The following is a 19,356-nucleotide window of genomic DNA, read 5'->3' on the forward strand; positions in this document are numbered from 1 at the left end:
CTTAACACTGCAATGAAGTTGCTATGAAAATCCCCTAGTTGCCACACTTGGCACGTGTTCAAGTACACAGAATTTAGCATGGCCAACGCACCTAACCATGCCTCCTCAGATTGTAGGAGGAAACAGGAGCACCCGGAGGAACCCACGCATACACAGGAAGAACATGCAGACTCCACACAGACAGTGACCTGAGCAGGGAATTGAGCCTGGGTCCCTGGCGCTGTGAGGCTAACCACTGTAACCGTACTGCTCAATCCAGAACTCCTTTCGAAAAGTACTAGTAAATCTGCTTCCGTCACCCTTTCCAAGATCTTGAGGGAATTTTCATTACAGGATTATGGTGATGACACACGGTTAGCTCTCTTGGCTGTGTTCCTCAGTTTAAGTTGGCAGATATTGTGAACAAACAGTCTCTCTCCCTTACAGTGTGCTGCTTGGTGTAGTCCCACCTGTGCATGTAAAGTTATCATGTAGAACTCAATGTTCATTTGTCTCACATTGGCCTATTTGTGTGCTGTAATTTCAATCGGCCCAACTAGCCAACACGGTGTCTGTGCTCCTCAACATCAACCTATGGTGGCACAGTGGTAGCACTGCTGTCTCACACACTGACAGGGACCTGGGTTCGATTCCTGGCTTGGGTCACTGTGTGGAGTTCACACATTCTTCCCATGTCTGTGTGGGTTTCCTCTGGGTGCTCTGGTTTCCTCCCACAGTCCAAAGATGTGCAGGTTAGGTGGATTGGCCATGCTGAATTGCCCCTTTAGTGTTCCAAGACTTGTAAAGTGGATTGGTTGTGCCAAGGCTAGATTGCCTTAGTGTCGTAAGATGCATAGGCTAGGGCAATTAGCAGGGTAAATGAGTGGGGTTACAGGGTGGGTGGCATGCACTGTCGGAGAGTTGGTGCAGACCTGATGGGCCGAGTGCTCGTCTGCACTGTCATAGAAACCCGACAGTGCAGAAAGAGGCCATTCGGCCCATTGAATCTGCACTGACCACAATCCCACCCAGGGCCTATCCCCATATTTTACCCACTAATCCCTCTAAACTATGCATCTCGACACCTGAGGAGCAATTTTTAGCTTGGCCAATCAACCTAACCTGCACATCTTTGGACTGTGGGAGGAAACCGGAGCACCTGGAGGAAACCCACACAGACAGTGACCCAAGCTGGCAATCAAACCCAGGTTACTGGAGCTGTGAAGCAGCAATGCCAACCTACTGTGCCACACACAACACTATCAATTCTGATTCTACTTCATTTCACCCCATCAGTGTATCCTTCCATTCCTTTATCCCTTAAATGGACCTACAAGTTTCTGTTTACCACTCTTAGTGGTAACATTTCCATGTTCTTGCCTATCATTGACTCCAGCCTTAGGGTGTGACTGTGTGGAGTTTGCATGTTCTCCCCGTGTGCGTTTCCTCCAGGTGCTCTGGTTTCCTCCCAAAGATTAGGTTGATGGGCCGTGCTAAATTACTCCTTAATGTCAGGAGGGTAAGTGAGTTTATGGGGAATTGGGCTTGGGTGGGATTGCTGTTGGTGCAGGCTTGATGGTCAGAATGGCCTCCTTCGGCACAACAGAAATTCTAAGTCTTGGGTGGTGGGGGAAATCTCTGTAATAAGTCCTTGGAGGCAGAAGTTCCTTCACCATAATCCCTTTATTTATAATTCCAGCAGCAATACACAGTGCTCGCAGTCAGCAGTCTACCTTCGGGAGTGCCAGAGGAACTGAAAATCCCAGTTAAATACAAGGAGAAAAGCTCCCTGATTGACTCTCTGATCAGGGAGTTCATATTCCAGTTGGCCAACCTCAATGGCCTGATTAAAGTCATTGCAGACTCTAACTCAGGCTGCTGCCGCCAACTACATAGAATCTCAAGTGTTAGTGTAGAAGGAGGTCATTTGGCCCATCATGTCTGCACTGTAGACCATACGAGAGATGGTAAGTCCGTGTAAAGAAAATCAGATTGATGTGCATGATCAATCTTCCAGCACCTGAATCATTGTGTGTAGTGGCATCTATTGAAGGGAATTTTCCAGAGCGTGACGGTGACTCAGATGATGGGTGTGTACCTTTTGTTGGTTACAATGGATCAGGCCAATCACCTCTGGCAATGACACTACCCTTTCACTTTTTAAACAGAAACAAGTAGCTTGCAATTATAAAGTACATTTCACAACCTCAGAACATTCAAGATGCTTTGTGACCAATCGACCAAGTTTGATTATAGTCGTAGGAAAGGCCGCAGCCAATAACTTACGTGCGCGCACGCACACACTGTCCTCAAACAACGTTGTTAACGAGGGTGGAATGGTGGTTAACATTGTGGCCTCACAGCACCAGGGAACTGGCATCAATTCTGACCTTCAGAGAACCCTGAAGGTACAGAAGAGTCCATTCGGCCCTTCAAGTCTGCACTGAACTCTGACTGATGATCTTTGCCCAGGCCCTCTTTCCGTCCCATTCTATTCCCATAACCCCACACGTTTACCATGGCTGATTTCCCCCTAACCTACACATCTTTGGACTGTTAGAGGGAACCCACGCAGATACGGGGAGAACGGGCACGCAGACAATGACCCCAGCCAGGAATCGAACCTGGGTCCCTGGCACTGAGAAGCAGCTGTGCTAACCACTGTGCCACCGTGCTGGCACTGGGGCGGCCAGAGCTAGAGGTTTATTAATTAATTATATATACATTGATATAATTTGTATCTCTGTTGTCCATTGGCAGCAATATATGTTAATTTAATATGCATAAAATCTGCATACTCCGATTTGATTGGGTAAGAGGAACGACTGGGCGGTTACTGCTCTTGGAATATTCATTGCTTATTAAGAAGCCTGCGGGTGTTGGTTGAGGATTGGTTGGTGTGGCTGTCAATCAGCTCCAGTGGGCGGAACGTGGCTGTCTTCGCACCCTACGGGGGCGGTGGTGCCAGCCCCTTCCACTGGGTGGAACAAACCCCAACTGTCCGTCCTCCTATTGGTGGCAAGTCTGCCAGTCTCTTGCAGTGGGCGGAACGCGACTGTGCAATCATTACCATTGGCTGATGTAGCTGTCAATCATTTCCAGTGGTCGTTGAACCCTCTACTGTCAATCATTCCCATTGGCTGGTGGAGCTGTCAATCAACTAGTGAGCGGGGTGGTCCGGACAGACGTTCACTCCCATTGGCTGGTGGTGCTATCAATCACTCCTACTGGCTGGCGCTGCTGTGAAGGATGCCCAATGGGCGGGACCTATCTGTCAATCACCCGCAGTGGGCGGGGCGGATTCGGGCTGACAATCACGCCGATTGGCTGCCAGAACCATCAAGCACACAGTGGGCGGGGCCGTGTGGACAGCTCCCAACTCCCATTGACCGTCAGAACAGTCAATCACACAGTGGGCGGGGAATTCCAGGCAGAGCATCATCTCTATTGGCTGGTGATGCTGTCAATCACGCCCATTGGCTGACGGTGCTGCCAATCACTGCCAGTGGGCGGGCCCCGTGCTGACAGGAGGCGGTAGCCGGTGGTGAGGAGCTACCGCCGGAGCCGGAGCGATGCCGCTGGGCCGCTGGAAGAAGGCCGCTCCGCTGGTGGACAGTGATGAGGGCTGGCCGGATCCCGAGCCGGAGCCGCGGGGAGCTGAGTCTGGGGCCGGGGGGGAGGAGGAGGAGGCGGCGACCGGGGAACCGGGCTCGGGCTCCTCCCGCTCCCCGCTGCGGCCGCGCCTGGCCTTCCACACACAGCTGGCGCACGGCAGCGCCACCGGCCTGGTGCAGGGGTTCACCAATGTCCGGGAGCTCTACACCCAGCTCGCCAACACCTTCCACATCGAGCCCTCAGAGGTCAGAGCGGGGATCCAGCGTGCGGGGGATCTGGAGGGGGGGATCCGCTGTGGGGCCCCACGGGGATCTAGTGAGTGGTCGGGGGATCTGGAGAGGGAGACTGGGGATAGATCCTGTGTGGGTGCCCATGGGGATCTAGTGAGGGGTCCGGCGGGGGCAGGGGATCTGGAGGGGATAGATCCAGTTTGGGGTTCTGCGAGGATCAAGTGAGGGATCCAGGGGTGGATCAAGTGTGTGCGAGGGGGATCCAGAGAGGAGGACCTAATGAGGGATCCAGGGGAGGGATGCTAAGTGTGTGTGATCCATTGTGGGTGGGGTGGGGGTGTCAGGGAGAACCAGTGAGGGCATACAGTTTTGGCAACCTGTTGGATTTGGTGATGGATCCAGGGATAGGATCCCATCTGTGTGTTGGGGGTATCTGGGTAATCCTGGGTGATATTCAATTGGTGAAGGGATCTGGTGGGGGATCTGGGAGAGGGAGATCAAATGTGTGCGTATGCAAGGGGAAGGTGGGGTATTCAGTGTGGGTAATCTGGAACTGAGGAGATTCATGGGAGGTGAAATCCAGTGAGGGATCTGGGAGAGGAGAATAAAATGTGTGTGTTCAGGGATCCATTGAGGGATCCAGGAGATGGGGATACAGCGTGTATGGGGGGGTCTAGTGGTGGATTGAGCAGTGGCAGGGAGATTCAGTGAGAGATTGGCCAGAGAGATCTGGGGAGGAGAGACCCAATGCAGCGATGGAGATCTGGAGGGGCAGGGAGAGGTACCGGGAAAGGGGGGATCCAGTGGTAGAGTGGCAGGGAGATCCGGAGATGGAGGGATCCAGTGGTGGAGTGGCCACTGGGGAGATGTGGAGGGAGAGAAGGGGAGATCCAGTGAGGCAGGGGGAATGTGGGGGAATCAAGTGGTGGATTGGCCAGTTGGGGGATCCGGGTGAAGGGAGGTGAGGGTAAATCCAATGTGAGGAGGGAATCTGGGAGATCCCCAGTGATGGATTGAGAGTGGGAGAGATCCAATGAGTGGGGATGCAGTAGTGGGGGTGAATTTTGGGGAGGGGTGGGAAAATAATCTTGAGGGGGGGATGGAGTAGCGGATGGGAGAAGGGGTGAAGGGACATTCCTGGGCTGGGGAGAGTGGCGGTGGGTTCCCTCCCAGGGAAGGGAGGATGCAGGGGTGGGGTGGGGTGAGGGAGAGGGGGTTGGGAGTACTTGGGGGTGAAATTGCTGCCTGGAGAAGTGGCACTTGGGATGGGACAAGAGTGGCACAGGGGACACACCCTGGAGTGAGGCAGAGGTTTAGCATGCTGGAGGAAGGGGGAAGCATGGAAGGGACACTGGGAAAGGGCATCCAAGGGGGAGGATGCTGATAGAGCGGGATTTAGTCAGGAGGAGGCTCGCGTGATAAAGACTAGTTTAACTAAGTGGCTCGTTTCAATGCTGTATTGTCTGTTGATGTTGTGGGATTGAACTGTCGACTGGAGAATGTGTACTGCATGTGCTGCATCTTAATAACCACATTTAAAGAAAAAAAATGATGTTTCTATTGAGAACCCTATTGAGATGAAGCAGTAAGGTCCATCGGGTGCTGGATCCAGGTGATGTAGCAGCGGATAGACTGGATCATTGGAACAGTAGTAAGTTTTGTCATTGAGTATAAAATTGTAGGAAGTCTGAGTCTGGCCAAAGTTTACATGCAAAATTTAAAACCTCCAGGAAAAGACTGACAGTGCGACTGAATCTGTATTTCCATGATGTGGAGATGCTGGCATTGGACTAGGGTAAACACGATAAGAAGTCTTACAACTCCAGGTTAAAGTCCAACAGGTTTATTTGGTAGCAAACACCACTAACTTTTGGCGCGCTTGCTGCCCCTTCGTCAGGTGAGTCCTGAGCCCTGACGAAGGAGCAGCAAGCGCTCCGAAAGCTAGTGGCGCTTGCTACCAAATAAACCCATTGGACTTTAACCTGGTGTTGTAAGACTTCTTACTCTGTATTTCCACCCAGTGAGGATTAAAAAGGGAGAATTTTTGATACAGCATGTTGTGAGCTCTGGGTGATAGAATCATAGAATCCTACAGTGCAGAATTCAACCCATTGACCACCGCCCACAATCCTACCCAGGCCCGATCCCCATCTACTCTAGCTAGTCCACCTAATACTAAGGGGCAATTTAGCATTGCCAGTCAATCTAACCCACACATCTTTGGAGTGTGGGAGGAAATCGGAGCACCCAGAGAAAACCCACACAGACACGGGGAGAATGTGCAAACTCTGCACAGACAGTAACCCGAGGCTGGAATCGAACCTAGGTCCCCGGCGCTGTGAGGCAGCAGTGTTAACCATCAGTGCTGCCTGGTTGTATAAGAAAAAGGAGACATAGGCCATGCACCCTTTTGACTTATTCAATAAGATCATGACTGGTCAATAGCCCTTGATTCCTCTAGTGTAAAGCTATATCTATTGATCTCTGTCTTGATTATGCTCAATGACTAAGTATCCTAAGCCTGTCATAGAATCCCTATGGTGCAGAAGGATGCCATTCAGCCCATTGGGATCACAGTGATCACAATCCCACCCAGGCCCTATCCCTTTAACCTCACACATTTACCCTACTAATCTTCCTGACACTAAGGGGCAATTTAGCATGGCCAATCCACCTAATCCGCACATCTTTGGACGTTGGGAGGAAACTGGAGCACCCGGAGGAAACCCATGCAGACACAGGGAGAAAGTGCAGACTCCACATAGGCAGTGACCCAAGCCGGGAATCGAACCCAGTCCCTGGTGCTGTGAGGCAGCGGTGCTGCCCTGGGGTAGAGAATTCCAAAGATTCACGGCAGCCTTGAGGGAAAAAATTGCTCCTCATCTGGGTTGGCTTGGAATGACCCCGGCCCTGTGGGTGGGCAAAACATGCTTGCCCTTCCCGACAAATGTACCACGGATCCAAAAATGTGAGGAGAAGTGTAAGAATGCCTCTGCCCTCCCGGGATTCTGTGCTGCTACCAGTGTGTCCCAGAACAGAGAACGTGCCTTGTGCCCATCGATGTGTGAGATGAGCCACACAACTGCCGCAGGTGCGTGTGAGCTGTGTTTTCATCTCTGCAGCATGTGAGAGTGCAAGCCTTTCGTTTTAACCATCACCCCAGAGAACGAGAGAATCAACAACAGCATCTCTCAAAAAACCTTTCACCATCCTCGGGCATGCATTCTCGGGGGGCAACCTGCTGTGCTAGGCTCCCAGGAGACTCAACACTGCTCCAAATTGGTTGGATTTTTGCCTGCTGTAATCTTCACATTTCAAACAGGTTCATTGATCTCACCAAGTCTTGTAGATTGCTGCAGTGTCACACATAGTGCTGCAGTTTACCATCTTTATGGGTAGCACAGTGGTCAGCACTGCTGCCTCACAGCACCAGGGACCCGGGTTCGATTCCCGGTTTGGGTCACTGTCTGTGCAGAATCTGACGTTCTGCTCCGTGTCTGCGTGGGTTTCCTCACACAGTCCAAAGATGCACGGGTTAGGTTGATTGGCCATGCTAAATTGCCCATAGTGTCAGGGGGATTAGCAGGGTAAATACGTGGGGTTATGGAGATTGGGCCTGGGTGGGATTGTGGTCAGTGTAGACTCGGTGGGCCGAATGGCCTCCTTCTGCACCATAGGGATTCTATGATTTATACAGTGCCTTTAATGTAGTCCAGCGTATCAAGGTGCTTCACAGGAGCAATTGTAGGAGTAGGCCATTCGGCTCATTGAGCCTGCTGTGCCTTTTGGACATTGTGCCCACCCACCCCCTCCCCATTAAACACCACTGAGGAGAAATAGGAACAGCTTGGTCAAGTGGCAGGTTTTATGAAGCTTGTTAAAGTAAAGCTAAAGTTTATTTATTAGTCACAAATAGGCATACATTAACACTGCAATGAAGTTATTGTGACATTCCCCTAGTGAAGTTTAGGTAGGGAAATACAGAACTTGAGATCTTAGTAACTGAAGGTAGGGCAGCCAGTGATGGAGTGGTGACCTAGTCAGGGATGAACAAAGATTCGGGGAGTGCAGAGACCTTGGGCGGCGATTGTTGTGGTCTATATATCAGCCAGCTACGAAACTTTCTTACAAAAAAGGCTGAAGGATGGATCTGTTTCCCACAGAGAGTTCCATTGTGCATCTTGCCAGTATTGGCCATTGACTGGTCTTTGCGAAGTTTATTTCTGGCTGCTGTTTGAGATAGCACAGTGTGTTTATTCAGCTGTTCAGGGCTGTTCACAAGGGCCGCTGAATGTTCTGGTGTGCAGCTGCTGTGCTGAGGGATGCTGCAGTGGAGAGTGAATGCCTCAGGGGGAAAGTGCTGAGAAGCACAAACAGCAGTAGAGTTAGTCCCCAGGTTACAGAGCAATCGCTGGTGTAACTTGTTCTTCCCCAGGTGGTGAATTTCAGCAGTAACATTTCACTGGGGCTGATACAATGGCCCTGGGAGAGGCAAATGATGCAGGTCTCTCTCCCATCCAATGACGCCCCCCCATTCTGAATATTAGATGGGCATCAAATACATGATTGTATCCCTTGAATGTCAGAGGTTGAGATGATGACCAAATCGAAGTCCTTAACTTTTGTTTTATTCATTCATGGGACATGGGTGTCGCTGGCTGGGTCAGCATTTATTGCCCATCCCTAGTTGCCTGAGGGCAGTTGAGAGTCAACCACATTGCTGTGGCTCTGGAGTCACATGTGGGTCAGGCTGGGTAAGGATGGCAGATTTATTTCCCCAACGGACGTTAGTGACCCAGATGGGTTTTTCCGACAGTGGTTTCATAGTCATCAGTAGATTCCTAATTCCAGATATTTTAAAAATTGAATTTAAAATTCACCACCTGCCGTGGCAGGATTCGAACCCAGGTCCCCAGAATATAAGCTGAGTTCCTGGATGAATAGTTGAGTGATAATACCACTAGGCCATTGCCTAGTGGTCTAGAGAAATGGATGTTGGCACAGAGGGAGATGGCGGGAACCTCTGGTGGGAGGAATCTGGAGCAAGGGGGCACAACCTTCTAGCTGGAGCTGGCTGTTCAGGAGGGGAATCAGTTGGCAATTCTTCATACATAGCCTGGGTGGAGGGGGAGAAGGTCTCAAACACGCTGTCCGAAAGCTCTGTCCTGGTCAACTAGAACTGTTGCAATAGCTAATGATTAGGTAGGGATGTTATACTGCAGCTATACAGGGCCTTGGTGAGACAACATCAGGAATATTATGTACAGTTCTAAAAAAAAATATAATTGCGTTAGAAACAGGACAGAGAATGTTCGCTCTGCTCAGCCCTGGGATGAAGGGAATTATCCTATGACGATTGGACAAGTTGGGCCAATACCCTTTGGAGATTAGAAGAAATGAGAGGTGATCTTATAAGACCTAGAGAGGATTTGACAGGATGAGTACCTGGAGGATGGGAAAAAGCAGAACTTGGGGACAACAGTTTAAGAATACTCTCTCTACTGGAGATGAGGAGAATATTTTTTTCTCCCAATAGGTTGTTTGTCTGTGGAATTCTCTTCCTTAGAAAGCAGTGGAGGCCGAGTTCAAAACAGATTGTTAATAAACAAGGGAGTTGATGGTTTTGGGGGAGAAGATGGCAATGTAGAGTTGAGATCAACCATGATCTTATTGAATGGCAGAGCAGGCTCAAAGGGCTGACTGACTGGCTGCCTCCTCCTCCTCCTAATTCTGACGTTCCTACGATATCAAGGTATGCTGAACCAAGGCAAATAAATGATGTTAAGACGTGGGTTAGCCATGATGTGCTTGAATTGTGGAACAGGCCTGAGAGGCTGAATGGCCTCCTAATTCTGTCTTCCTAGGCTGGTCCTGGATGTATGATGCAGTCAGACTGTTGGCTAGTTAAATGTGGGCAAGTGCCAGAGATTGCTACAGGGTGCTAGATCATTGGCCTGGGGAATTTCCCCAGGGGGCACAATGGTTACTACTGTTGCCTCACAGCGCCAGGGACCTGGGTTCAATTCCCGGCTTGGGTCACTGTCTGTGTCGAGTCTGCATGCTCTCCCCGTGTCTGCATGTGTTTCCTCCGGGTGCTCCAGTGTCCTGTGACAGTCCAGAGATGTGCAGGTTAGGTGGATTGGCCATGCTAAATTGACCATTATTGTCAGGGAATTAGCAGGGTTACAGGGATAGGGTCTGGGTGGGAGATTTATCCTTTCACTCTGTACGAAATCTACTTGTGAAATATCTTTTTTTTTAAAGGAGGGGTTTGGAGATTGAATTGACAATGAAATTAGTGGTTTATTGAAAACCTGTTTGAGAAAGAGTTAGTCAGTTCAAGTGCTCTTTCAAATTAATGAAGGGCTCGATAAGATGGGTGTTGGTGAGGCAATAAAGATATGATGTGCAGATGCCAGCGTTGGACTGGAGTGGGCATAGTAAGAAGTCTCTCAACACCAGGTTAAAGTCCAACAGGTTTATTTGGTATCATGAGTTTTTGGAGCGCTGCCCCTTGGAGCAGTGCTCCGAAAGCTCGTGATTCCAAATAAACCTATTGGACTTTAACCTGGTGTTCTGAGACTACAATAAAGATAGTCACTAATAAATCCAGTGAGGAATTCAAGTGAAGCTTTGTTACCCTGCGAGTGATTAGGAAATGTAGCTCATTGCCACGGGGAGTGGTTGAAGTGAACAGGGGAAGCTGGAGAAAGAAATGGCAGCTTATGCAGATGGGGTGAGTTGCGAGTGAGGCGGGGGAAGGTGTTTATGGAGTGTAAACAGCAGCGTGGTGTTTGAGACAAATGTCAGTTTCTGCTGTGAATCAGTGCAGCACAATGTAACCCAAAGCCCTGTCCAGCTCGATGTAACTGCAGGTTAGAAGCAGCCCGTACTGCTTGTCCTTAATTGCCTTCAGTTTGGCTGAACCTTCTTCCCCTATCTGTGAACGTGCGACCATCCCCCGCAAACAAGACAAGAATTTTACCTGCCTGGATTTCAGAGGCGGGCGAGGCTCGGAGAACGGCATTCTCTTTTGGCCTCGGGCGGACATGCCAGTAAAATTCTGCCCCCTGTGTTTAAAAGCAAATTACTGCGGATGCTGGAACCTGAAAGCAAAAGACAAAACGCTGGAAAATCTCAGCAGGTCTGGCAGCATCTGTAAGGAGGGAAAAGAACTGATATTTTGAGTCCAAAGCTTTGACAAAGGCACTTGAAACGTCAGCTTCTTCCTCTCCTTGCCAATGCTGCCAGACCTGCTGAGAAGACCCCCCGTTTGGTGGATTATTCACCAGCCTAACCACACTTGTCTTCCCGTGTTACTCCACAGATCATGTTCTGCACTCTGAACACACACAAGGTGGACATGGAAAAGTTACTGGGTGGGCAGATTGGCCTTGAAGATTTCATCTTTGCCCATGTCAAAGGGCAGAAGAAAGAAGTGGAGATCTACAAGTCGGAAGATGCTTTGGGATTGACCATCACTGACAATGGTGTGGGCTACGCATTTATCAAGGTAGCTCATGGGGGCATCTTTTGAGTGAAGCAATGGTCGTTAGTGCATAATCATCTCACATTCCTGAGTAATTGAATAAGCTTTGCATACAAAGCTCTTAAAATATGAATTTAAACATTTGGCTTCAACAGGCTGTAAACATCTTAATCATACAGCATTAACCGAGTTGCAGAATTAGTTTATAGAAGCCTCAGAGAAGCAGAAGGCGGCCCACCGGGTCCACACCGATAACAATTCCACCCAAGTCTTATCCCCGTAACCCCACATATTTACCCCACTAATCCCTCTGATCTATGCATCTTGGAACACTAAGGGGCAAATTAGCATGGCCAATCCATCTAACCCGCACATCTTTGGATTGTGGAAGGAAATCGGAAGAAACCCAAGCCTAACTGTGGATCTCTTGTAAGTTTTTGGCACACTTCCTTTGTAACACGCCCTGGTGTTGTATTGCTGATTTGCAGCAGTGTTTGTGATCTCACCTGAAAGGTGGCACCTTTGACAGCGTGACACTCCCCCAGTACAGGGCTGGGAGTGTCCGCCAAGATTTTATGCTTGGCTGCTGAATGTAAGATCTGGGAGCACGATTAAAAAGTTTTAAAGTTTTATTTATTAGTCACAAGTAAGGCTTACATTGACACTGCAATGAAGTTACAATAAAATTCCCCTAGCCGTCACAGTCCAACACCTGTTCAGGCCGATGCACCCTAACCAGCACATCTCTCAGACTGTGGGAGGAAACCAGAGACGGGGAGAATGTGCAAACTCCACACAGACAGTGACCCAAGCTGGGAATTGAACCTAGGTCCCTGACGCTGTGAGGCAGCAGCGCTAACAATTGTGCCACATGCCGCCCCTTATTAGACCCTGCAGCCTGTCGCAGCTGCTCTGCCGATTAATATGATCGTGTCTTCAACTCCAATTTCCTGCCCGTTTCGATTCTCTGAGAGATCAAAAATCTGTATCCCAGTCTTAACGACATTCAGCAACGGGAAATCCACAACCCTCGGTGGCAGAGAATTCCAGTGATTCCCAACTCCTCGGGGGGAAGTAATTTCTTCATATCTCAATCAGAAATGATTGGTTTATAACCTGAGACTGTGATTCCTCAGCCAGGGGAATAAACCTCTCACTATCTACCCTGCAGAGCCCCTTCATAATCTCGGTTGTTTCAACATGATCGCATCTCGTTCCTCTCAACTCAAGGGAACACAGGCCTTACTGACTCAGCCCCTCCTCACAGGGCAACCTTCCCCAAGGTGGGACTGGACCCCACGGCTGTCTGACTCAGGTGAGGTTGCCACCTACTGAGTCACAGCTGACAACTGCAGTGAACTCCCCAGCACTAACACTGATCTGGGGATCCACCCAGTAGTTATGCTGGTTTCACAAGCCTAACTGGTACTGATCCTTCAGGGATGGAGAGCGTTCAGAAAGGCCTTTTCGCATTTTAAAAAAACCCAGAACGCTGTAACTATTCAGCCTGTCATGAGGGATAGTTAACATGACTGAAAAGGATTCATCTGATTTGATTTATTATTGTCGCATGTTTTGAGATACAGTGAAAAGCATTGTTTCTTGCCCACTATACAAAGCATATCGTTCTTACAATACATGGGGGAAGGAAAGCAGAGAATGTAGTGTTAAAGCCATAGTTGGGGTGTAGAGAAAGATCAGCTTAATATAAGTCGGTCCATTCAAAAGTCTGATGGCAGCAGGGAAGAAACTGTTCTCGAGTTGGTTGGTATGAAGGTGAAGAATGGAAGAAGGTGGAAGAGGGAATGTCCAAGGTGTTGGGGTCGTTGATTATGCTGGCTGCTTTGCTGAGGCAGCAGGAAGTTAGACAGAGTCAATGAATAGGAGGCTGGTTTGCGTGTTGGACTGGACTTCATTTACAAACCTTTGTTTCTTGCAGTCTTGGTAGGTGACAAAGTGACACAATCTGTTGCCTCACAGTGCCAGGGACTTGGGTCACTGTTTGTGTGGAGTTTGCACATTCTCCCCATGTCTGCATGGATTTCCTCCAGGTGCTCCAGTTTCATCCCACAGTCCAAAGATGTGCAGGTTAGGAGGATTGGCCATGCTAAATTGACCCTAGTGTCAGGGGATTAGCAGGGTAAATATGTGGGGTTATGGGGATAGGGCCTGAGTGGGATTGTGGTCAGTGCAGACTTGATGGGCTGAATGGCCTCCTTCTGGACTGTAGGGATTCTATGATTTATGATCTTGGTCAGAGCAGAAGCCATACCAAGCAGTGATACACCTGGAAAGGATGTTTTCACCCAGTCCCACCCCACAAAAAGCCTCAGAAAGCTTTTTTTTAATACTTCAGTCAGCTTGAGGGGACACAGATTTAAGATGATTGTCAAAAAAGGCAAGGTAAGAGGTGAGGAGAGTTTTTTGTTTAAAGCGGTGAATTACTACGGTCTGGAATGTGATCCTGAAAGGGTGATGGAAGCACATTCAATAGTAAATCTCAAAAAGGAATTGAGAAGATGATGAGGAGGGGCACTAATTGGACCGGTTTTGCTAAGGGCTGGCAGTGGCCGAATGGCCAGCCTCCTTTGTTTGTCACTCTCTGAGATGCACAGTGACCGTATTACTCAGTACTCTGTCACAAGCAGCGAGAGGATCTCGGATTGTTGTATTGAAGGAAGAGGTGCAACATACTATTCACACACAAATACACCATGTGATTTGCTCCATCATGCACCTGGCTTCTTGCCTCCAGTCAGCTATTCTAACACCTTAGCAGTTTGAGAGGAGTGTAGAGCTTTATAGTGAGTGCATTAGGGATGAATGAACGCCAAACTGAATGGAATATTTCATCTTACTTATTGTCAGAGTTCTGATTTCTGGCTCTTCAGGGAATTCTGTCACTAGATGGAGATGTTGTAAGTGAAGCAAGCTTATTGCAAGAGATTCCTGCCGCCATCAGTGTTGGGTCAGCTAGGAATCCATTCTTAACATTATCAGACCCATCCCCACCAGTACTGTACCCCAGTGTTATACAGCGACCGGCTCATCCCCAGCAGTACTCTATCCCAGTGTTATACAGTGACAGACCCGTCCCCACCAGTACTGTACCACAGTGTTTATACAGTGACAGACCCATCCCCACCAGTACTGTACCGCAGTGTTTATACAGTGACAGACCCATCCCCACCAGTACTGTACCGCAGTGTTTATACAGTGACAGACCCATCCCCACCAGTACTGTACCGCAGTGTTTATACAGTGACAGACCCATCCCCACCAGTACTGTAACGCAGTGTTATACAGTGACAGACCCGTCCCCACCAGTACTGTACTGCAGTGTTATACAGTGACAGACCCGTCCCCACCAGTACTGTACCACAGTGTTTATACAGTGACAGACCCATCCCCCACCAGTACTGTACTGCAGTGTTTATACAGTGACAGACCCATCCCCACCAGTACTGTACCGCAGTGTCTATACAGTGACAGACCCGTCCTCACCAGTACTGTACCGCAGTGTTTATACAGTGACTGACCCGTCCCCACCAGTACTGTACCACAGTGTTATACAGTGACTGACCCATCCCCACCAGTACTGTACCGCAGTGTTATACAGTGACTGACTCGTACCCACAGTACTGTACCGCAGTGTTTATACAGTGACAGACCCATCCCCACCAGTACTGTACCGCAGTGTTTATACAGTGACTGACCTGTATTTTACTGCCTGTGGATTACGATTCATGCCTATTGTCGATCTCTATCCATGACCAGTACTCGCACAGTGGGCTGTCTAGGGGCAAAAACCTGTCCCTTGTTCCTCTCCCCCATCACTTAGCTGCATGTAAAATGTCTTGCAGTTTGTACAAGGCAGGCGTGTGGAGCCTCCAATTTAAAATGCTGTGCTTTACTTCCCAGAGGATCAAAGAAGGCAGCCTCATTGACCAAGTACAGTCGGTGAAAGTTGGTGATCTGATTGAGGCAATCAATGGGCAGAGTGTCATCGGGTTCCGTCACTTTGAAGTTGCCAAGCATCTGAAAGGCTTGGTGAAGGGACAGCTGTTCACACTGCGTCTCGTGGAACCTCTGAAGGCTTTTGGTGAGTAAGTGACTCTCTTTGGAACTGAATGTTGCTCTATTAGTGACTTGCTCCTCTCACTCCCTGTTATACCTGGAAACCTTCCCGAGCCGAATAAGCCGGAGGTTTTCTGTGTCTCTGTCTCTCTCAGTATCTCTCTCTGTCTGACAATCCCTGTCTCTCTCTGTCCCTGTCTCTCTGTACCCCTCCCTCTCTCTGTACCCCTCCCTCTCTTTGTCCCCCCCGAGTCCCCCTCCCTCCTTCTCTCTGTGTCCCCCTCCCTCCCTCTCTCTCTCTCTCTCTCTCTGTCCCCCTCCGTCTCTCTCTCTCTGTTCCCCTGCCTCCCTCCCTCTCTCTGTGTCCCCCTCCTTCTCTCTCTGTCCCCCTCCCTCCCTCTCTCTCTCTCTGTCCCCCTCCCTCTCTCTCTCTCTCTGTCCCCCTCCCTCCCTCTCTCTCTCTGTCCCCCTCCCTCCCTCTCTCTCTCTGTCCCCCTCCCTCCCTCTCTCTCTCTGTCCCCCTCCCTCCCTCTCTCTCTCTGTCCCCCTCCCTCCCTCTCTCTCTCTGTCCCCCTCCCTCCCTCTCTCTCTCTGTCCCCCTCCCTCCCTCTCTCTCTCTCTCTCTCTGTCCTCCTCCCTCCCTCTCTCTCTCTCTCTGTCCCCCTCCCTCCCTCTCTCTCTCTCTCTCTGTCCCCCTCCCTCCCTCTCTCTCTCTCTCTGTCCCCCTCCCTCCCTCTCTCTCTCTCTCTCTGTCCCCCTCCCTCCCTCTCTCTCTCTCTCTCTGTCCCCCTCCCTCCCTCTCTCTCTCTGTCCCCCTCCCTCCCTCTCTCTCTCTGTCCCCCTCCCTCCCTCTCTCTCTCTGTCCCCCTCCCTCCCTCTCTCTCTCTGTCCCCCTCCCTCCCTCTCTCTCTCTGTCCTCCTCCCTCCCTCTCTCTCTCTCTCTGTCCCCCTCCCTCCCTCTCTCTCTCTCTCTCTGTCCCCCTCCCTCCCTCTCTCTCTCTCTGTCCCCCTCCCTCTCTCTCTCTCTCTGTCCCCCTCCCTCCCTCCCTCTCTCTCTCTGTCCCCCTCCCTCCCTCTCTCTCTCTGTCCCCCTCCCTCCCTCTCTCTCTCTGTCCCCCTCCCTCCCTCTCTCTCTCTGTCCCCCTCCCTCCCTCCCTCTCTCTCTCTGTCCTCCTCCCTCCCTCTCTCTCTCTCTCTGTCCCCCTCCCTCCCTCTCTCTCTCTCTCTGTCCCCCTCCCTCCCTCTCTCTCTCTGTCCCCCTCCCTCCCTCTCTCTCTCTGTCCCCCTCCCTCCCTCCCTCTCTCTCTCTGTCCCCCTCCCTCCCTCTCTCTCTCTGTCCCCCTCCCTCCCTCTCTCTCTCTGTCCCCCTCCCTCCCTCTCTCTCTCTGTCCCCCTCCCTCCCTCTCTCTCTCTGTCCTCCTCCCTCCCTCTCTCTCTCTCTCTCTGTCCCCCTCCCTCCCTCTCTCTCTCTCTCTGTCCCCCTCCCTCTCTCTCTCTCTCTCTGTCCCCCTCCCTCCCTCTCTCTCTCTCTGTCCCCCTCCCTCTCTCTCTCTCTCTGTCCCCCTCCCTCCCTCTCTCTCTCTCTGTCCCCCTCCCTCTCTCTCTCTCTCTGTCCCCCTCCCTCCCTCCCTCTCTCTCTCTGTCCCCCTCCCTCCCTCTCTCTCTCTCTCTGTCCCCCTCCCTCCCTCTCTCTCTCTCTCTGTCCCCCTCCCTCCCTCTCTCTCTCTCTCTGTCCCCCTCCCTCCCTCTCTCTCTCTCTCTCTGTCCCCCTCCCTCCGTCCCTCCCTCTCTCTCTGTGTCCCCCTCCCTCCCTCTCTCTCTCTGTCCCCCTCCCTCCCTCTCTCTCTCTGTCCCCCTCCCTCTCTCTCTCTCTGTCCCCCTCCCTCTCTCTCTGTGTCCCCCTCCCTCCCTCTCTCTCTGTGTCCCCCTCCCTCCCTCTCTCTCTGTGTCCCCCTCCCTCCCTCTCTCTCTGTGTCCCCCTCACTCCCTCTTTCTCTGTGTCCCCCTCCCTCCCTCTCTGTGTCCCCCTCCCTCCCTCCCTCGCTCTGTGTCCCCCTCCCTCTCTGTGTCCCCCTCCCTCCCTCCCTCGCTCTGTGTCCCCCTCCCTCCCTCCCTCCCTCCCTCGCTCTGTGTCCCCCTCCCTCCCTCCCTCGCTCTGTGTCCCCCTCCCTCCCTCCCTCGCTCTGTGTCCCCCTCCCTCCGTCCCTCGCTCTGTGTCCCCCTCCCCCCCTCCCTCGCTCTGTGTCCCCCTCCCTCGCTCTGTGTCCCCCTCCCTCCCTCCCTCGCTCTGTGTCCCCCTCCCTCCCTCCCTCGCTCTGTGTCCCCCTCCCTCCCTCCCTCGCTCTGTGTCCCCCTCCCTCCCTCGCTCTGTGTCCCCCTCCCTCCCTCCCTCGCTCTGTGTCCCCCTCCCTCCCTCCCTCGCTCTGTGTCCCCCTCCCTCCCTCCCTCGCTCTGTGTCCCCCTCCCTCCCTCCCTCGCTCTGTGTCCCCCTCCCTCCCTCCCTCGCTCTGTGTCCCCCTCCCTCCCTCCCTCGCTCTGTGTCCCCCTCCCTCCCTCCCTCGCTCTGTGTCCCCCTCCCTCCCTCCCTCGCTCTGTGTCCCCCTCCCTCCCTCCCTCGCTCTGTGTCCCCCTCCCTCCCTCCCTCTCTCTCTCTCTGTCCCCCTTTCCCCTCCCTCTCTCTCTCTCTGTCCCCCCTTTCCCCTCCCTCTCTCCCTCCATGTCCCCCTCCCTCCCTGACTCTGGCCACCTCCCTCCCTCTCCCCCTCTCTCTCTCTCTCCCCTTCTCTCTCTCCCTCTGTCTCAGTCTCTGCCTCCTTCTCTCTCTCTCTCTCGGTCTCTCTCCTGTCTACGATTCACTTGTTATAATTTTGAGTTATATAAAGCTTCATCTAATGTGACAGGAGGAGTCTGTTTGATCCAATGATCCTCCTTTCCAATATATCAACCCCAATCTATCCGCTTTTTCATCAAATCATCTTCTCTTTGGAATCAAATCGAATAATCTTAAACCCAATTATACTGTCTAGTTCAACATTGTTTTAATGGTAATTCATTCCACAGTTTTGCACGAACGAGTTCTGACTTCACCACCCTAACAGGCCTCTTGGCCCAGCTGGTACATGCCGGTGTTATGCTCCACATAACTCTCCTCCCACCCTTCATCGTGCCCTATCAACATCATAGAATCCCTTCAGTTCAAGAGGAGGCTGTTCAGCCCATTGTGCCTGCACTGACCACAATTCCACTAAAGGCCTATCCCCATAATCACATGTATTTACCCTCCTAGTCCCCTGACACTAAGGGGCAATTTAGCATGGCCAATCAACCCAGTCTGCACAAATTCCCCTGGTTGTCACACTAAAGTACCTATTCGGGTACACTGAGGGAGAATTTAGCACAGCCAATGCGCCCTAACCAGCACGTCTTTTGGACTGCGGGAGAAAACCGGAGCAACCCGGAGGAAACCCACGCAGACACAGATAGAACGTGCAAACTCCGCGCAGACAGTGACCCAAGCTGGGGATTGAACCCAGGCCCTGGTGCTGTGAGGCAGCAGTGCTAACCACTGTATCACCGTGTCGCTCCAACATGACCCTTCTATTCCTTCCTAGTGTGTTTTACCAGATTCCACTTAATACTATTCACCACTTGTGGCGGTGAGTTCCACACACTCTGGTTAGAGATTGTAGCTCCAGAATTCTGTGCAGTACGTGACACAGAGCCCCAGTCCATTATAATACAACTCATTGACCCTCCTGCCATGGGATTTCATCAGTAATTCTGAATAATAGTGAGTGCCCTCTTAGCAAATGTGATGGAGTTTTGTATGTAGGGGCAGTGCGGTGGCACAGTGGTTAGCACTGTTACCTCACAGTGCCAGGGACCAGGGTTCGATTCCCGGCTTGGGTCACTGTCTGTGTGGAGTCTGCACGTTCTCCCCGTGTCTGTGTGGGTTTCCTCCGGGTG

The 19,356-nt window shown here is 51.4% G+C and overlaps 1 protein-coding gene across 1 annotated transcript in view; it reads left to right on the forward strand.

Annotated features, from left to right (window-relative positions):
- The first annotated feature begins 3,542 nt into the window (after window positions 1-3,542).
- Window positions 3,543-19,356, forward strand: part of LOC145360877 (PDZ domain-containing protein GIPC1-like) — a 38,152-nt gene continuing 22,338 nt past the window's right edge. The window contains exons 1-3 of the mRNA XM_080216378.1: window positions 3,543-3,839; window positions 11,152-11,337; window positions 15,235-15,415. Coding sequence (XP_080072504.1) covers window positions 3,552-3,839; window positions 11,152-11,337; window positions 15,235-15,415 — 655 coding nt within the window. The 5' untranslated portion in view covers window positions 3,543-3,551. The remainder of the gene's footprint in view (window positions 3,840-11,151; window positions 11,338-15,234; window positions 15,416-19,356) is intronic.

The sequence above is a fragment of the Carcharhinus amblyrhynchos genome, chromosome 33, assembly GCF_965287045.1.
Source record: "Carcharhinus amblyrhynchos chromosome 33, sCarAmb.v2.hapA, whole genome shotgun sequence".
In the NCBI taxonomy this organism is placed as follows: domain Eukaryota; kingdom Metazoa; phylum Chordata; class Chondrichthyes; order Carcharhiniformes; family Carcharhinidae; genus Carcharhinus; species Carcharhinus amblyrhynchos.